This window comes from Paramisgurnus dabryanus, chromosome 2, assembly GCF_030506205.2.
Source record: "Paramisgurnus dabryanus chromosome 2, PD_genome_1.1, whole genome shotgun sequence".
Lineage (NCBI taxonomy): Eukaryota > Metazoa > Chordata > Actinopteri > Cypriniformes > Cobitidae > Paramisgurnus > Paramisgurnus dabryanus.
In genome coordinates this window covers 6,744,848-6,762,648 of record NC_133338.1, presented here as the reverse complement: position 1 = coordinate 6,762,648, position 17,801 = coordinate 6,744,848, and the positions used below count along the sequence as shown (strand labels likewise).

The 17,801-nt window shown below is 37.3% G+C and overlaps 1 protein-coding gene across 1 annotated transcript in view; it reads left to right on the top strand.

Annotated features, from left to right (window-relative positions):
• Positions 1–17,469, top strand: part of abhd17c (abhydrolase domain containing 17C, depalmitoylase) — a 59,706-nt gene extending 42,237 nt beyond the window's left edge. Inside the window, exon 3 of the mRNA XM_065249446.2 lies at positions 17,247–17,469. Coding sequence (XP_065105518.1) covers positions 17,247–17,466 — 220 coding nt within the window. The 3' untranslated portion in view covers positions 17,467–17,469. The remainder of the gene's footprint in view (positions 1–17,246) is intronic.
• Positions 17,470–17,801: the final 332 nt, after the last annotated feature.

Sequence of the window (17,801 nt, the reverse complement as noted above, 5' to 3'; positions counted from 1 at the left end):
GCTTGGTCAAAAGATAACCATTTGATAAACATATTCTGTTTATGCTTTATTATCTTTTTAGAGAAAGCTGCTCGTATGACATTGAAGAAGGCACACCATCAAATCCAGCTAAACTACTTGGTCTGTCTGAAGCAATTCCAAACAGCCATGATTGTGACTGTGTAGATATTATACAAACATTAAGTGTTCTTAGACAATTTGTCACTTACAAATTCCAATTTGATTTACAATGATGTTTATCTTTTGTGGACAAAAAGGAAATGAAAGGCGAAATCACAAAAAACATGTGAATTGGCTAGTATCAGAAAACCTAACATTTATATTTAATTTTTTGTTATGCCTGGGGAGCTGTGCATAAATCTCGAGCAGGTTGGCAGCAGAGAGGTTTCCTGAGATGTCCCGGGAACAGGTTGCGGTAAAAGCCCACCTGAAGGGAGTTTCTAGTGATTTAAGGGAATACCTTGCTGACCAGGCAGCTACGGTTGCCAGCCGCATGAACGGCAGAGGAACTCTTACTGCTCAAAAGTGTCATCTATGGTGACAAACAGCTCACAGACATAGCTGAGAAGCTGATTTTCAAATTCAAAGCTCCAGAAAGGAGAAATGAGAATGATTTGAAAATAATTGCAAATTGGCAGATGACAATATTTGGACATTTTAACACCAATTTGTAAATCCAAAAGTCTTTTCCTTATGTGGTCACACAGATATACAGTGTCGGACGCTTAGGCGTGTTTTTCAAATGTGTTTACATTTTAATGCAAATTGGTGGGTGAGGGGTTTTAGGAAACATGCAAAAGAAATTGTTTGCGGATGTGTAACTTGTCAAAAACACAATTTGGCACTTCCAAATTCTATCAGTTGTAAGCAGAACACCTCAGGGCTGTTTTGTGAATTTGTGAATTGCAGAGTGACTTTATAACCTTACCTAAATGCAAGGGTTATCAAGATATTACAACTATAACTGATAATTTTCTCGTTTGGTGTAAAGGTTTTTTCACAAAAAAAGGCTTTGCTGCCTTTATGGCTAATATGCTGGTTCGAGACATCATTCCAGATGAAATGAAACATTATTGATTCTGATCAGGGTAAATACTTTACTGGTCAGGTATGTCAGGAAATCTGTAGGCTTTTGGGGATTCAATGGCATAGCTGCCATGAACTTACTTCAGACCTTGCAGAAGTAAACTTAAATTTAATATCAGATTCTCTTTTTACATTTTGTATGGCTTTGACTGAAGCGGTACAAAAAAGCAAAATCAGGTTCAGGATGCTGTAAAAATTATGTACAACATAATATTGTGCCAGGGCAAATAATTTATAAAAATAACAACACTCAGGTCTAATACCAAGATGGGACGATTCTTATGCGGTCCTACTAGGTACCCCTTCAGCGAATAAAATTCTGCGATAAAATTCAGCGAATAAAATTCAACAATAAAACTCAGCAGTGCAGTTGCTAGGTAAACCTAGATGGACAAATATTAGTCTGCAAAATTAGCTTATACTCCCAAATCTTAACTAAACAATCGAAACGCTGTAGGATTCAAACATGGGTGGTCCAACGCATTTTCCGGTTAGTAAGAGCATGACCAGCATGGCTGTTCCTAGCGCCAGTTGTGTGGTTGGCGTGCTGTTTGTTATTTTAGTTTGTTATTTTTGGAGCTACTCCGGGTAGGAGATCTCCTATCTCCTAATTGGTACCCTCCGAAGACTAGCCAGCCATCAGTTAGATCGATGGATAGGTAGATAGGTCTGGGATGCGTTGGATTGTCTTGCCCATAGGTCGACGTTCAACATCCAAGTTTTCAAGCTAAGTCAGATTATGGATCAAACTCTCAGGTTTCAATGAGAATCAAAACAAGTTGTTTTCTATATTTTCTATGGGAGTCAAAACTAGTTATAGCAATAGTCAAAACAAGATATTTCCTAACAAATTTGTTTATACAAAGTTGTTTTTTGGCCATGGAGCTCTCTTGTTTTCCTTTCTTTTGTTTTTATGTTTTCGCAGAGATATATGTTGGCGGCCTTCAAGAAATTTGCTGAAAAATTAAGCTTATCATGTTTACGAGTCTCATGGGTGCCAACCTCCAGCAGACAGCAGTTGGAACTCCGCTGTATTTCGAGATTCTGCAGGAAGGACGCACTGGCGAGACTTTGTGGATTCCGGTTGATTCCATGAACAGAGACATTCTGAGTTTCAAGAATCACAACTGACATGGTTGCAAGTGTTGTCTTCATGACATGACACAGAGTCAGAGATGTGATGTGTGTTTCACATCTGTTCAGAATGATTCATGGATTCACTCCAACTGTATGCACTCGGTATTTGTATTGGATATTAATTAACATATGTACAGCATATGTACAGGGTTTTGTTTTTAAATTTAAGCCACTTGGCTGTTATACAAAATTTATCCAGATTAAAAATAGGCAAATGGGTCATTTTTAATTATGACATTGAAGTGTATGGGCCAGATTAACACAAACACAATGTTATTTGCTGTGTTGATTTCTATTCTGATTCCCAATTCAGATCCATTATTCCATCTGATTTAATTTCCATCATTGAACAAAGTAACATGGGTAACATTTGTAAAATTCTAATTGATTTGATAATCGACATCTCTATTTCATCTTTAAACACTCCAAGTAGTGATCCACAGTTGATGGTTTACACAGTTGATGGTTTTGGTAGTCACCAGTTGATGGTTTTGGTATCAAAGTTGCAACCTTACCAGACAATTTGTTTATCTTACTATGCCCTATTGCTGGGAAGAGATGCTGAAAATGGCTGGAGTTGTTAAAGTTGGAAATGGCCATAGCATAGGCATTTAGGGGTGGTAAAAAGTATATTTTCATGATTTTTGGGGAATTCTAATTGTACCAAATCACAAGGCGAAGTTGGTGTCAACGTGTATGATTATTGAACTACTGATAATGTCAAATTCGTACGTACAGATGTGTTTTTAAGGTTGTCGATTATTCATGAGAAAGCAGTCTGCTATTCAACAAGCAGTGTTTGCCACTACAAAAAGTTATCCCATCCAAGTAATTCCTGGTATTTACCTGTGTACAACAGTACTGAATCAAGCCATCTATTTGTTCTAAATGTAAATTTGAAGGGAATTCTTTCTGATATTGAAGGAAACGGGGTAAACATCACAAACTAGAAATGCGTTTCCAGTTTTCCAGATGTGACAAAGCTCTTCTGATAATGACAAATGAAACACTAATTACTCCTAATGGTACACACTTCGTTTATGGTAACAAAACTTATCCATTACTTCCTAAGGGTTGAAAGGTAACCTGTTATTTGTACCTTTAACAGCGATGTGAGTAGTGTTAGAGGATTATGTGACGCAGCACTTAATCATGAGACATACTAAACGTTCGATTTCTGATACCGAGAAATGGTTAGGAAGATTTATTCTTTATTCCATTCTGGGAAGTAACTGATTTACAAAACGAAGTGCAAGCCTTACACAAAGCATTTGAGGTTACAGCGAACGCCACTCTTATTTCTATTGCTAATATTTCGGACGAAGTAAGCGCAATTAGAAAAGTTGTTTTGCAGAATCGAATGGCGCTTGACATGCTGTTGGCTTCTCAAGGGGGGCACATGTAAGGTAATTGCAGCCGAATGTTGCCTTTATAATCCAGACGTTTCCGAGAAAGTGGTTCATAATCTTGCTAAAGTTTTACACGAACAAATAGCTAAACTAAATGAAGACCATGGTCTTTTCTCATCTGATTGGGACGCGTGGTTTACATCAATATTAGGACCACTTTGGAATCATTTGAAGGCACCTTTGGTAGTTGTAATTTCAGAAGTGTTTGTCATCTTGTACATTGCCATAAAAGTGTTGATTTGTCTTATTAGACACTTGACTGTGACAGGCCCATCAAGGCCATTATTCAGTATAAGACATACTCCCTCAACCGACGCTGGTATGCGGAAACACAGAAATGACCTGTTCTTTTAAGAGCATGTAGAAGGGAAAAGTAAGGACTGGCCATCCAAGCTTTTTAAAGCTGTGTTTTGATAAAGATTATGAAAGTTTGCTTGCTATAATCATTTAATTTTGTCTTATATGATTAAGAGGGGGGAGTGAAGGATCCTACCTTAGATCCTCACGTGCAGAATGTGTTTATTATTGTGTTTTTTTATGTTTTATCATTTATTTACATAATCATCATAATCATTTTATAATCATTAGTTATTATCCATTTAATTATTGTTTGATTATTTAATATTATTTTATCATTATCAATTTCATTATTATCATTTTTATTATTACATTATTGTTTTTTATTCATTTATTCATTATTATATTTCTATATTTTATTATATCATTCATTAATTCATTGTATTTCTATATTTTATATGTCTCTTTGTGGTTCAGTTTCACATTTGGGAAGTTTCATAGAACTGTTCTGTCTGTGTGTAAACAAGATAGATAAAGAGAATGTTTATGAAAGCCCAAGGTCTAAGGGATGATGCAGCTGAGCAAATTTGGATATAACAAGTGCATGCTGTATTCCTGGGTAGACGGGGTAGACGAGGTGGACGAGGTTTGAACATTGAGGCATATGCAACTGAAACTAACTGTCCATCAATAAAACTCTGTTCTATTTTATCATCTAAAACCTCCGTCTCACGCCTCTGTTTACGACTCTGTTTATGCTCTCCTCTAGCAACGAATGATCAGCCCTGTATCTGACAGATGCTTTAACAAAGTAAACTTATATTTTCTGACGTGATCTGGTGTCCGGGGCTGGATCGTTATATTTTTTCTGTGGTGTGGAGACTAGATCTAACAAGTTAATATGAGTGCTGAAGCAAAGAAAGTTTGCAGCTAAGTTTTACAACTAAAAATGTGTATCATTTTAAATATTATTGACATCTTGACAAACAGTTTTGTAGAGTTTGGACCCATTTAGACAAAGTTACCCTACAAATCATTACCTGTCACTTTGATGGACTAGGTTTAATTTTTTTCTAGCTTCAGGGCAGCATGTCATTTGTCTGTAAAATATTACACCCCTTGGTATTTTTAATGCGACATTGCATGATTTATGCTTTTCCATCATCAGAACTCAACACCAATTAAATTATTTCAGTGTTTTCAGTAAATGACTGAGCACTTTTGATTTGCACAAACTTTGGAGGATACGATTTGTACTTGCATGCCTTTGCATAAAAATACCTGCCCAGGGGTGTCGCTAAGATTGCTGCTGAGTCACTTTGGTTTCGTTTTGTTTCGTGAGTCATTTTAGTCTTGCCTTTTGGTTGTGATCAAGTTTCGCCCTTAAGAAGTGTCACAAAAGGTCTATGGTTGACACTTAAGTAGTTCACATTACCATTAATTTTTCTGTATAATCTTCAAGTCCTTTTTGAGATTGTTGGAGGTCACAGAACCTCAGTTCCAGTGTTTTAACACAGCAGGGAACAATTGAAAATATGTTTTTGATCTCTTTCTGAGGAACTTGAAGAATTTGACTTAAAAGTCCTGGGTTGGGTTAAATCAGTTCATAGGGGCTGGACACACCAAAACTTTTAAACGCGGCTGAAAACGCCTTGAGGACGCCGAATGCCAGCTGTTTTTCAGCTGAGTGCCAGCTTTCTTCAGCTGAGCGCTTTGGTAGCTGTGATACTTCAGCTGCGAGCCGGTTGGTTGCTGTGGTAATGTCCCGCCCCTCCTCCACTGTGATTGGGCGGCCGTGTGAGAACTGACATTGACGAGCGGAGCTTTTCTCCCAAAGTTGAATCTCTTTCAACTCTCGACGCTCAGCGCCGAGCGCGGAAAAACCCCGCTAGCTGCTGGCTTATTTGAAAAACGCCGAGCTTCCATTGGAAACAATTGAAAACATGCGCCGGCCGCGGGCGTAAAAGTTTTGGTGTACACAACCCCATAGGGTGGCCATCATAAGTTATTGTAGGCAGTTGGAGAGCTTCCAAAGTGTCTGCTTAAATAGAGAAAGACTATTGTCAGGATAACATTTAAATGTATTAAATCAACTATAAAATCCATCAACAATGCCAATATAATGTGTGCTACCTTTAGCTTAGATCATGGATAAAGTATTAGTTAACCTCAAAAAACACTTTTGGGCCATATCATACACCCGGTGGAATGCAACGCCAAGCGCAACAGTTTTTTGCTAAAGGAATTTTTAGCAACGTTTTTAGTTGAACTAAATATAGTAATCACTTATATTATCTAAGTATTCTCACTATTAACAGCATTTGAGGCTGGCATGGCGTTTCAAAAAATTCAGAAGAAATTGATTTTTGCTAGTTTTAGCCGAATGCAGTTATCATTTTCCTGCACTACGTTGTTTAAATAGCAAATGCATATGTTTGCTCTTGGGAATGCTGATCTGAAACGAATTATGTTCAGGCTCACTAGCTGCGTTTCCATTACCCTTCAAATTGCGCAATTTGACATTGCGAATTGAATGCACGGTCAATGGAAACACGTCAGTTTCATAAACTCCAATATATTGCAAAAAAGTTATATGCTCACATGATGTGGTTTTTCAGGCAATTCGGAAAAGGTATATTTTGCAAAACTGCAATGGAAAGTTTATTCGCATTTCCAGGTAACCTGAAGTCCCAAATTTATTTTTATAAATAGGGCTGGGTATCGATTCAGATGTTCCATATCGATTCGATTTCGATTCTCGATAAAAGCTCCGGTTCCCGGGTACGTTTTTATACTCGATTCAACTCAATGAATATAGATTTAATACAAATACTATACTAATAAAAAGAACAGTGAACAGCAGTTTACAAGTGGGTAATTAATAAAAAGAAATTAAAAGCCACAACACGTCTTGCTTGGGAAATTTAAAATGCTTCCATACCTCTGCTCTTTGAGAATCGATTTTTAATCGACCGCGTTTAAAAAAAAACGATTAATCGAAAAATCAATTTTTTACCCGCTCCTATTTATTAAATAAACTTTAGCTGAATAGGAGGGATTGCAAAAACATCTGTCCGATCAACAAATGCCTTGATCTCGTTTCTCTGTTCCTCTTTTAAAATCAATGCACGGTCGATATCTTCTAGAACAGACTTGATGGCAGAATCTTCACATCTCAATTCTTCAGTGCAGCGTCTTTGTTGTAAATGGATGAACAAAAGCGTTCTTTGGTGACGTGGTTGATTACATTACTGGGGCTGTTTACACTCTGTTTTAAGATGTGTTTTCATCGATCGGATCACAAGTGGACGAGAGAGACACATCACGTTTACACCTGGTATTTAAATCCGTCTCTTTTGTCCACATTCGACCGCATCTGTCCTGAATACTGTGAGAGGGTGGTCTGTGAGACGGTGGGCGAGTCTCTCTGCTGTCATTCAAACGCGAGCGGGAGTAATTATGAGTTTATATGGACGCAAACTAATATTATGTCGGAGTCCACTGCTTGTTTAGCAAGTAAACATGCTGCACAGTTTTTTGTACGTGTGTATGTAAGAGCTTTCAGTGAATTTTCAGCGCAATTTATAAAATAAGATCGCGCAACTTTCACACGCTTGCAAAACGAAACTACGGAAATCCTCTGCTTTAGTTTTATCAATGAAAGGCTAAAAATAGCGCTGTTCACCGTATGTTTACGCCAGAAGTCAAAAAAAGACGTAAAACTTGTGTTTAATACCTCAGGATAGATAAATGGGTGGAGAGAAGGCGGTCGCGTGTGGCTGTTCGAACACATTCAACCACATATGCGTTCCGCAACTCCAAAGCGATCCGATCGAAAGTGGTTTCGACTACCTCTGGATGTGGTTGAAAGTGGTCGAAAGTGGACGAGCTCAAAACGTTTTGAACACCGTTTACACCTGGCATTAACGTCGTCCACTTAAGATCCCATCGATGAAAACGCATGTTAATGACAAGTGTAAACAGCCTCACTGTTGATTATCTTTCCATCATCGTATAAAGCCCTCCTTGAAAATTTGATTGGTTCGACCAGCTTTGGTTCGAGTATAGTTGCACCACAACTATGCAACACCAGACCGAACTTCTCGACCTGAAATGATGTGGGTGGGGCTTAGTTCGGTTGGCACCCAGGCTAGAAAATAATGCTAGTTTGGCGCAACTAAAAAAATATTGCGCCATTGACCAACTAAAACATGGTCTAAAGTCAGTGCCGCAGTGTTTTTTTATTTCTATAGAGTGAATTAGTAATTTGCGCCTAAAGGCAGGTGCACGACTTGCATACACTGTGTTATTACAAACACAGGGACGTGCAGCAGCACACAAACATGCCAAATATTAAAAAGAGTAGAAAAGTAGTGATGCACTGAAATGAACCGATACCGTAAATTCTGGATGCACTTGGCCAAAAATATATATAAATAATATATAAATTATTTTTACGTTTTTGTGTGATTTTGTATTAATATTAGCTTTTAGAGTTGAATTAATTTACAAACCAATAAAAAAATCAATGGATGACAATAAAAAGACTTAACTAAATTCTCAACAAAATTAAATTGAACAGCTTTTGATCAAAATAATGTAAACTGCTAGAAAAAATAATATGCAAAACAGTAGTAATGCAGCAACTCTTTAGCCTTGTTAATTCTACATTTAATTAACATCACAATCATTTCAATGAAAACAACAGGCAGGACACAATATAACAGTAAGCCTCTGTTTTGCTTATGTCAGCGGGCTTGAAATGGGCTTCAGTGACCACAGAACAGTCCTGCCTGACTTACTAAAAACTGAGCACTTCATCATCAATTACTGACAAACACGATGAACATTAACAACATTTGATAGCCTGATGCGTTTTGAACTTAAGTTGAACTTGACTTTAAAAATCAATTTCAGCCGGAAATGTTCTGTGTATTCTATAGAAAAGGGAAGTAATATAGATTTGGAATGACACAAGGGCTCAATGTAGACAATTTAAATGGCGTTCTAGATTTCCTTTCTACAGATGACCACACCTTAGGGCTTGACAGTAAGTATTGTTTGTTATTCCCTTGTCCAAGTAAAACAAGTTACTTGCCCGGAGATAAAAATGGCATTTTGACCCGATCAATTTGGTTATACCTGATTTGCTAAATCAAAAATAAAAGAAGCCATTTTTATTATCGATATATTTTTTGCGTTGCCTACAGATTTACTGGACAGCTGAGTCCGCTGAGTATACTTCATATTTAAATTTGTTAATATTTACTAGCGTATGTACTATGCGTCAAATATGGCGTCATGTCGATAACTTCACATCTCATTTGTTCTTGTGTGTTTCGTGACTAGTTGTTCTCCTGCAAGTAACACACCACCTAAACGCAATAATCTGTCCCTAGTATTTCTCAGAAAAAGATGTTCTTATTTATGTGCTCTTTCAGTGGTAAATGGAAGGTGGGAAGGCCACATTGTATCATACTAAGTCAGCTCTTTCAGTGTTTCATAATAAAAGGCTAAAGTTGAGAGATTGAAACATCTCTGTGTGTTAATAGCCCGCCAGCCGGCCCCGTCAAAAAGGCCCTTAATGAACATGACACCAGCTGACTGGAAGTGTTAATGAGCTGGCTGTCTTTACTCCGACTCGCAATTTGTCAAAAGCATTATGGTTTAGCACGTTGTTCATTTCCCTTAATAAAATGTGAAGTCTCAGAATAGGAGGATTTGAATTTGGGATTTGATTAAGCCCAATTGAGTATATTAGAGAAAGAATTGGTTAAGAAGGATTAACGTTGATAGTTTTAGGTAAAATTAGTGCTGTGTATAATCGCAATTAATCACATCGGCCTTCAAATTAATAATGTAATAGATATTACATTTATTGTGGCAGGTGAGTAAATTATCAAATAAACATTACAAAAAGTGGTTTTAGATTTGTATGCCTACAGTCAACAGAAAACCATTTGTATTAGCATTATTACACTGCATTTTGAAATGTTTAATTGTGATTGGCCAGTATTACACAATATTAAGCAGAAAAATTTATATGCCTTTTAATAACACATATGACATTATATTTATAAATGATTAAACCAAATAGTGTGTTGGTGAGATTTGTTTGTTTCTTCTTAAAACCAAAAGTTAATGCGTTTTCTTTGCGGAGGGTCTGATTTCGTTAAAAATTTGTAAATAAAATATTTAAGTCAATATTTAATGTCCCTTACCTTACTACTAATAATAAGATAATGTATAGGCAGCAGGTTGTTATCGCCCAAAAAAGCCTAAATATTGTGATCAGGACCCAACATCTGTGCTCATTTTTAACGAATGCAGACCTGTCGTGAGGAAATCCAGTTTACTTTAAATTTTAGGATAGGACAAGACCTTCAAGTGTCACAAACGCACTATTTGCAAATATAATGTCATATGTTATTAAAAGACATATCTATATTTATTTTTTGTGTAATTTAAACTGTACCTGTCAAAATGATTTGCAGCATCCGTGTGTTCGTTTTGAGCAGTAGTCGAAAAAAAACCTTGGAATGCTACGACTGGCCAATCAGAATCAAGCATTATAGAGGGCCGTGTAATAAGCCCTAGGGGTGTAACGATATTAAGTTAAGTTAATCTATTGTCCTTAGCATTGCTGGTTAAATAACAAGAACCCTATCCCCACAGCAAACCGAACCGAATCAGACCGAACAGTGGCTTCAAAACCGTAAACCGATCCGAACCGTGCCATTGGTGTATCGTTACACCCCTAATAAGCCCAGACAGTGTGATCAGGAGGGGCTTGTTTTCTCTATATTAACCCCAACTTAAGACTCCGGGCCGTTTTGACGTTCTGTGAGAAATATTTTTCATTTGTTGTTTTTGTAAGCATAAATAATATATATTTTTTTTTAGCTTTAGTTTCCCTATTTTGCTTTATATTATTTTCGAATAAAAAAATCTTTTGACTCTTTTGGAGCTTTAGTATGTTGACCTTGTTTAATATTCTCTTTTCTTTCTAAATAAGCATCAGGCAAATAACACAAAGCATCCTATTTCAGCATGTTGCTCAATCAGTGATAACTTTTTAAGTTTTAAAGAAAGTGACACCTTAACAAGTCAGTGATTCTTGGGAATTTGGATAAAACAGGTTTAAATTTTGAAAAAAAAGTTAGTTAAATTACAAAATCTGAAGGCATATCATTATAGACCAAGGTCTTGGCTGTTCAGCAATTTACTCGTGCAATTTACCCCTGTTCGTAATTTTTTTCATAAAATAGGCGTTTTTCCAGTTATTACTCATACAGCATTTACTTTAAGCCTAAATAGAAAGTTATGATTTTTTTATTTAATAAACATATTTTTGTATTAATAGAGACTGTTAATTTAATAACTCAACAGCAATGAAGAAACATATTGTAAGCATATTCATTTAAAACAAATAAAACTGTCTGACGGTGGTGACACTAATCTGACGGTGGTGACATTGGCCTCATTATTCCAAAATGTATACCACTCAAGTCAATGGCTTCTTGCTTAAACTTTATGTAAATATTTAGTCCAAAAAATAACAATCCTGAGCACTGTGATGAACAAATATTAAATCATAACTTCCTAAAATACATAAAACCTGACAGAAAAGACAGAAAACCTGACAGTGGTGACATCTGACGGTGGTGACAAAAACCTAATTAATAGATTAAAAAAAATAGATGAGTTGTTCACATTAGCCATCTTGTTTCCCCTCTGTTACTTCAGACCTCTTCTTAAAAATGATACATTTATTTCATAATCTAATATAATATTTTTTTACAAAGATGACGGCGTTGACATGTTATGGTTGTCACAGTAGCAGTGTCCAAAAATATGAACAAGTTTAAGAGAAAATAGCAAACATACAGGAGCTTGAGTGATCTTGAAGCATGCAGTAGACCTGAAGGTTTGAAAATGGGGTCCTCAGGAATGCAGTTGACCCTGTAGTTGTCTGATTTTATTGCTTTTTATAAATATCTGATGGTGGTGACGAATATGTGGGACACATTTTGAGCAATCACAAAATAATAGTAAATATTGTTCAAAACTCACTGTTTGTAGTTTTTAATACATATTACAATGTACTTTCATGTGGTAAATATATTATTCAATTTAATTATTACTTTTGGCTTTTTTAATCAAGTTGAAATGATTTTCTCTTAACTGAGGACAGGTGATTTTGTAGGCAATGGGCCAGCATATAATCATTAAATTAATAAAAAATAAAAATAAACCTATAAAAGAACCTTACATATATGCAAAGGACCCCCTGATTATAACATTGATTCCTTTTCTGCATGAAAAGGTTATTAATTTCCAACAGAATTAGCACTTTTCTTAGTGCGACATGTTTTTGCCAAAGTTTAAGAATCAGTGTAGTGCATTTCGTGAGACTTTGGGATTCTGAGTTTACACCAACCGCGTTTCAGGCGTCAAAATCGCGTCTACCGTGCCTACTTTGCCGCTTGAACAGTTTGGATGCATTCGCACGTGTAGAGCAAAGTAGACGTGCGGAAAAAGCATGCATTTGACGCACGTCAGAGGCAAACTCCGCTTCTTGTGGGAGGGGCAAGTGCTATGCGGTTGTCTGTTTGCAAGATGACTGATGTTAATTGTGCATTTATCGAGAGAGTTACCAGTTTGTATTTGGTAACCTTACTATAGGGGGAAAATAAACGGCGCGGGTCGATAAACGTCACGTGACTCAAAAGTGAAGTGTGTATTACAACTTACCAGGCTGCCTAAAGTAAGAAATAAGAACTTGTGTCGTATAGCTCCAGGTGACTGCTTACGGACAATATCAAGTGTTGGGTAAATGAGTGATTCCGGGCGGGGCTCCCACCACAGCAGCAAGCAGGCTCCTGATTGGTTAACGCGGTGCGAAATTCCACCAAAGTTCAAATTTTTCCACTCTGGCGTTAGCCGCAAAGTCGCGCGAACCACAAAATGCACAAAAAGCACCATTCGCGCGTATCACGCAGAACCCTCAATTTGCGCCTTTCACGCGAGCTAGACGCACGAATGAGGCGGAAATGCATCTTCAGTGCAGCGCCAAACGCCTCTTCAACGCGTCTTCACATTGACTTAAAATTTGAAATCAATCGCGCTTCACACCTCTACTGCGGTTGGTGTAAACGCAGCATAAGTTAATACAGTTTAATTTTCTAAATAATGCACACCAGTGGTGCGCGGGTTGATCCGATATGAGCAGGTGCTTGCGGTTACCCGCGTTTATGAGTCATCCAAAAATATTTTTTATGATATTCGGGTCGCGGTCGGTCGGTTCGTTTGAAATAAAGATGCCAGTTAACTATTTTAAACAATTACTACTTTTAAAAAATGGGGGCCAGGGAGCAGGTCGAAACACTATACATTTTTTTTTTTTGCGGTCCGTGTTGCGGGCGGGTTAGTTGAAAACATCGGTCAGGTGCGGGTTAATTATACATTGAACCGCGCATTACTGATGCACACCCAAGGTATTAATGCAGCACGATGCGAAGCGGCTTTACATCGCAGGTGCGCATTGTTTGTGCGTATGTCGAAAAATAATGCATACCCATGAAACATTTCTCAACCAATCAAAATAAAGCATTCAACAGCCATGTGGTATAATATGCAGTTTTTTTTGGATTTCTGCATTGAGGATCAGGTAAAGGCCAAGTTTACAGTGCTGCTATTAAAGCCTGACATTTTGAAGCACAATCCAATGTAAGTGTAAGGGTCGATAAATGCTGATTTCCTTACATTTTACTTTCACACATCTGTTGGATCAATAATACGTTTCTCAACACTTTGAAATCAACAGCTGTTTCTTTTCGACTCGACTCCTTGTGGCAAGTGAGTCAGTGCTGAGAGACTGTACTGTTCCACCATGTACCTGACTGACACAAACACGGCTCCTTCAACACTCAGATTTAAAGATTACAAGACTGGAAGCAATAATGGTGGATTCAAGTGTGGAAATCACCAAAGGCAGTCCAGGAATGTCTTTATTCCAGCTGCTTATTCCCAAACTGGGGTGGATTTCAGTTAAGGAACTCCATCAGTTGTTATGAATGAACCGTCAAGCTGAATAAAAGTTTAATGATTAGCCCGTCTTTGTAGATCTGCTGGATGAAGTGTGGCATGTTTTGAATATTAAAATGCAGTGATGGAGAGTCCAGGAGGTTTGGCTCTTCCCGTCAGGGTCTCTTAGAAACAGATGATGGCTAAAGAGGAACAGAGAGATCGTGTGAGACGCCGTCTCGCCTCTTATTGACACTTGCATAATTGCTTCCTTTCTCTTCTCAGTGGGTCAAGTTAACTTCCCTGTTTTAAATGAACTTTCGAACTGCATTGAAACCGAGTGGCTATTTGTTTGTTTCGAGTCTGTAGTTTTCCAGTCAATGTGGAATCTTTCTTCCTCGCGAGAGCCAAATGCCTTGAGGGGCAAAACCTGGAAGGACCGAAAGCTAGGCAAGACTGAGTCACCCAGGCTGGAAAAATAAAAAACATTGAATTAAGTGTGTTGAGATGGTGCCATAAAAATGAAAAGATGGGATAGGTGAAGTCGGCCAGTGCCTTGAATGGACCCTGCTGTGTGTTAAAGACACTATGAAAAATAAAACTCTTGCTCAAGGCTGTAATGTAACTAAAGGTTATTGCCTTTAAAAAGTGTGGGTTCCTATTTTCTCTTGCAATATGGGCATGAAAATGCAATATATATATCAAATGCATAATTCGGCCTCTTGGATGTAATTGAAATAATGTAAGCTATTAGCTGCCGAATGGTTCTTTAATGAGTGCTCCCCAATCAGCATGCTTCCTGTTGCATGATAAAAGGATTTACAGTTTGTCAAGCATCCATTAGTGTCTGCTAGGTTGAAATCCATGCTGTTTATTCAGTCGTTGTTTAGATAAGTTTCTTTTGAAGGTAATTATTCCATCAGCCCGTGTCATGCATTTACCTCACTCACTTAAATTGAATTGCGTTTGCACCAATGGGGAAAATAAGCAATAATTAAGCAAAATTTATTGGCGAGGCTGTTAGTCAAGTAAAGGTATTAATTTAGATGTGCAATATTAAACTTGTTGCAGATATTATCTTGTAATTTTGTATTGCCAATACTAGGGCTGCACAATAAATCACACGCATCTCGTGAGTAACGCCGGTTCCTTGATTAGTGATAAATCGCCATCAGCTGCTTTCAGATGGGGCGGCATTTACTACACAGAGCCGGGGAAATATCACATTCATAATCACAAATGAATCGTCTGTGATTATGAATGCAACATTTTATTTTTTTTGGAACTACGGCTCTGTGTAGTTAATGGCGCTCCGTCTGAAAGCAGCTGATGGTGATTTGTTATTAATCAAGATACCGGCTTTATTGATGAGATGCACATGACAATCCCTCTGATTTATTTGTGCGCCCTAACTAGGGTTGTGCGATATGATATTTGATCGTGGACGATTAAAATGTCTCCACGATCCAATTTTCCGGAAACATCGTTGTATCGTGATTCGTGCCTACATCAAGTACGCAACAAGGTGCGCGCTATATGAAGGTGAGGTCAGGGGCAGGTATAAACCCAAACTCTGATTTTTTTAAATTTTTATATATTATAATAAATAATAATAAAAATATAAATTATAAATATAAATTCAAAGATGCAGAATAAAGATGTAAAGTGGTGGAATCTAATGCTCACACAGGTGAGCATTAGATTAGATAGACACACTTACATAAATTCACAAAATGTATCGCTAAATTAGTGATGTAAGCAGTTGGCCACATCCAGTGAAATGAATGGGTCTTCATGGGCCTCTGCTGGTCAAAATTAATTATTTTCTGTAATTCTTTTGTTCTGCAGATTGCTGAATTCAACACACAACATCTAGATCAATATCCAAAAACAATTTAAATCAAATTTAGATTATCAAATTTTTATGAAAAAGTCACATACATTTTTTTTTACACGCAAGCTAATGGTGTAGTTGAGAAATTTAGTGGTAAACAGGTAAAAAGGTGCTTCATATCTCCCAAAACACAGCATTAATGTATACACTGCAAAAAAAATTCAAGAAAAACTTTCTTAGTATTTTTGTCTTATTTTTAGTAGAAATATTTAAAAATTCTTAAATTAAGATGCATTTTCTTGATGAGCCAAACGACCCAAGAAAATAAGTTTAGTTTTTAGACCAAAAATATCAAATTTAAGTTATTCTATGCATAAAACAAGAAAAAAACTGCCAATGGGGTAAGCAAAATATCTTTCTTAAACACTAAATTCAAGAAAAATTTGCTTACCCCATTAACATGATTTTTTTGCTTGTTTTATGCACAAAATCACTTAAATTTGATATATTTTGTCTAAAAACTAGAATTTTTTCTTAGGTCGTTTTGCTAATCAAGAAAAAGCATCTTAATTTAGGAATTTTTTAGGTCTTTTTTACTGAAAACAAGACAAAAATACAAATAATTTTTTTTCTTAAATAATTTTTTGCAATCACTCTTTCAGTTTCTGGGGTCATTTTGACCCCCACTGAACCCTAATGTAAACTGGACAATCGGGGCTTATGAGGGTTGCAACAAGACCAAAAATTTGGCTTGTAGACCAAAAAATGGCCCCACTCAAAAAGGGCTGTGCCGGGTAAAGAGTTAATTCGCAAAAAAAGTTTACGCTCGCTTAAAATGGTTTTTGAAATGGAAACGCATTTGCTGAATAAATTCTGACGTGGCAAACATAGAACCCAAGTGACTGACAGATTCGCTCTAACAGCTGTCGTTGTCTTTACCATATATGGGGCTTAACGACATCGTAATGCGTTTAATTTTGCTTAAAAATGCTGCATTTCTCCTTTTGTCCACGGCATTCAGCCATCATTCAAGCTGCACTGCTAGTAAATATTTTAACTTGCCCAATCAAAACTATAAATGCAGTTCTGTCTCCATTTTCTGACTGTGCCTTGTTTTATTTACTGTTGGTTACTACGTTACCAATACCACCATCATTCACTCGAACAACTTGATGGAAACGCACCAAATTTGCATTTCTTTGTATTTCTTTTTTGCCCATTTTTTTGCAAATTTACTTCACATTTGGATGGAAACCCCACTATTGTTAAAGTGTGTTGGTGTGTCTCTCCTCCCTTTCTCTCTCTTCCCCCCTGATTTAACCCATAATCACGCAGCCCTAATGTCATGCTTATTTATATTATTTTATACTTATGTTTGTATTGATTAACCATGCCACTGTTGAGATCATTTGGCACAAGAGTTATCTAATGCGCCCATGTATTTTGATGTTTTCCAGCATCGACAAGGTCTCAAAGGTGGCGTCTCCGGTGCTGGTCATCCACGGCACAGAAGACGAAGTGATCGATTTCTCCCACGGCTTGGCCATCTACGAACGATGCCCACGTGCCGTCGAGCCCCTGTGGGTGGAGGGAGCTGGGCACAACGACATCGAGCTTTACGCCCAATACCTCGAGAGACTGAAGCAGTTCATTACCTTCGAGCTGGCTACCTCCTGAAACCGCGGCGCAGACGTCGTGCGGGGTTCACCTTTTCCCGGGCCTGAGGACGCCATCAGTACTTGCACTTGCTGAAGAAAAACTGGACTCCTTCGTCTCTCTCCTGAAATTTAGGAGCGAGGCTTTTTATGCCCTACAGGGGAAATGCATTTTAATCATTTCGATCCATTTTCTATTCTTTTATACTTGATGAAGCGTTGACATTTTGCACCACGTTCAGTACATGCGAAATATTTCGATGATTTGAAATGTCGTTTTCGTTGTTTTCGTTGATGCATTTTTTTATACTCCTCAAGGGTTAATTAAACTGATGCACTTTTATTGTGCAGATATTT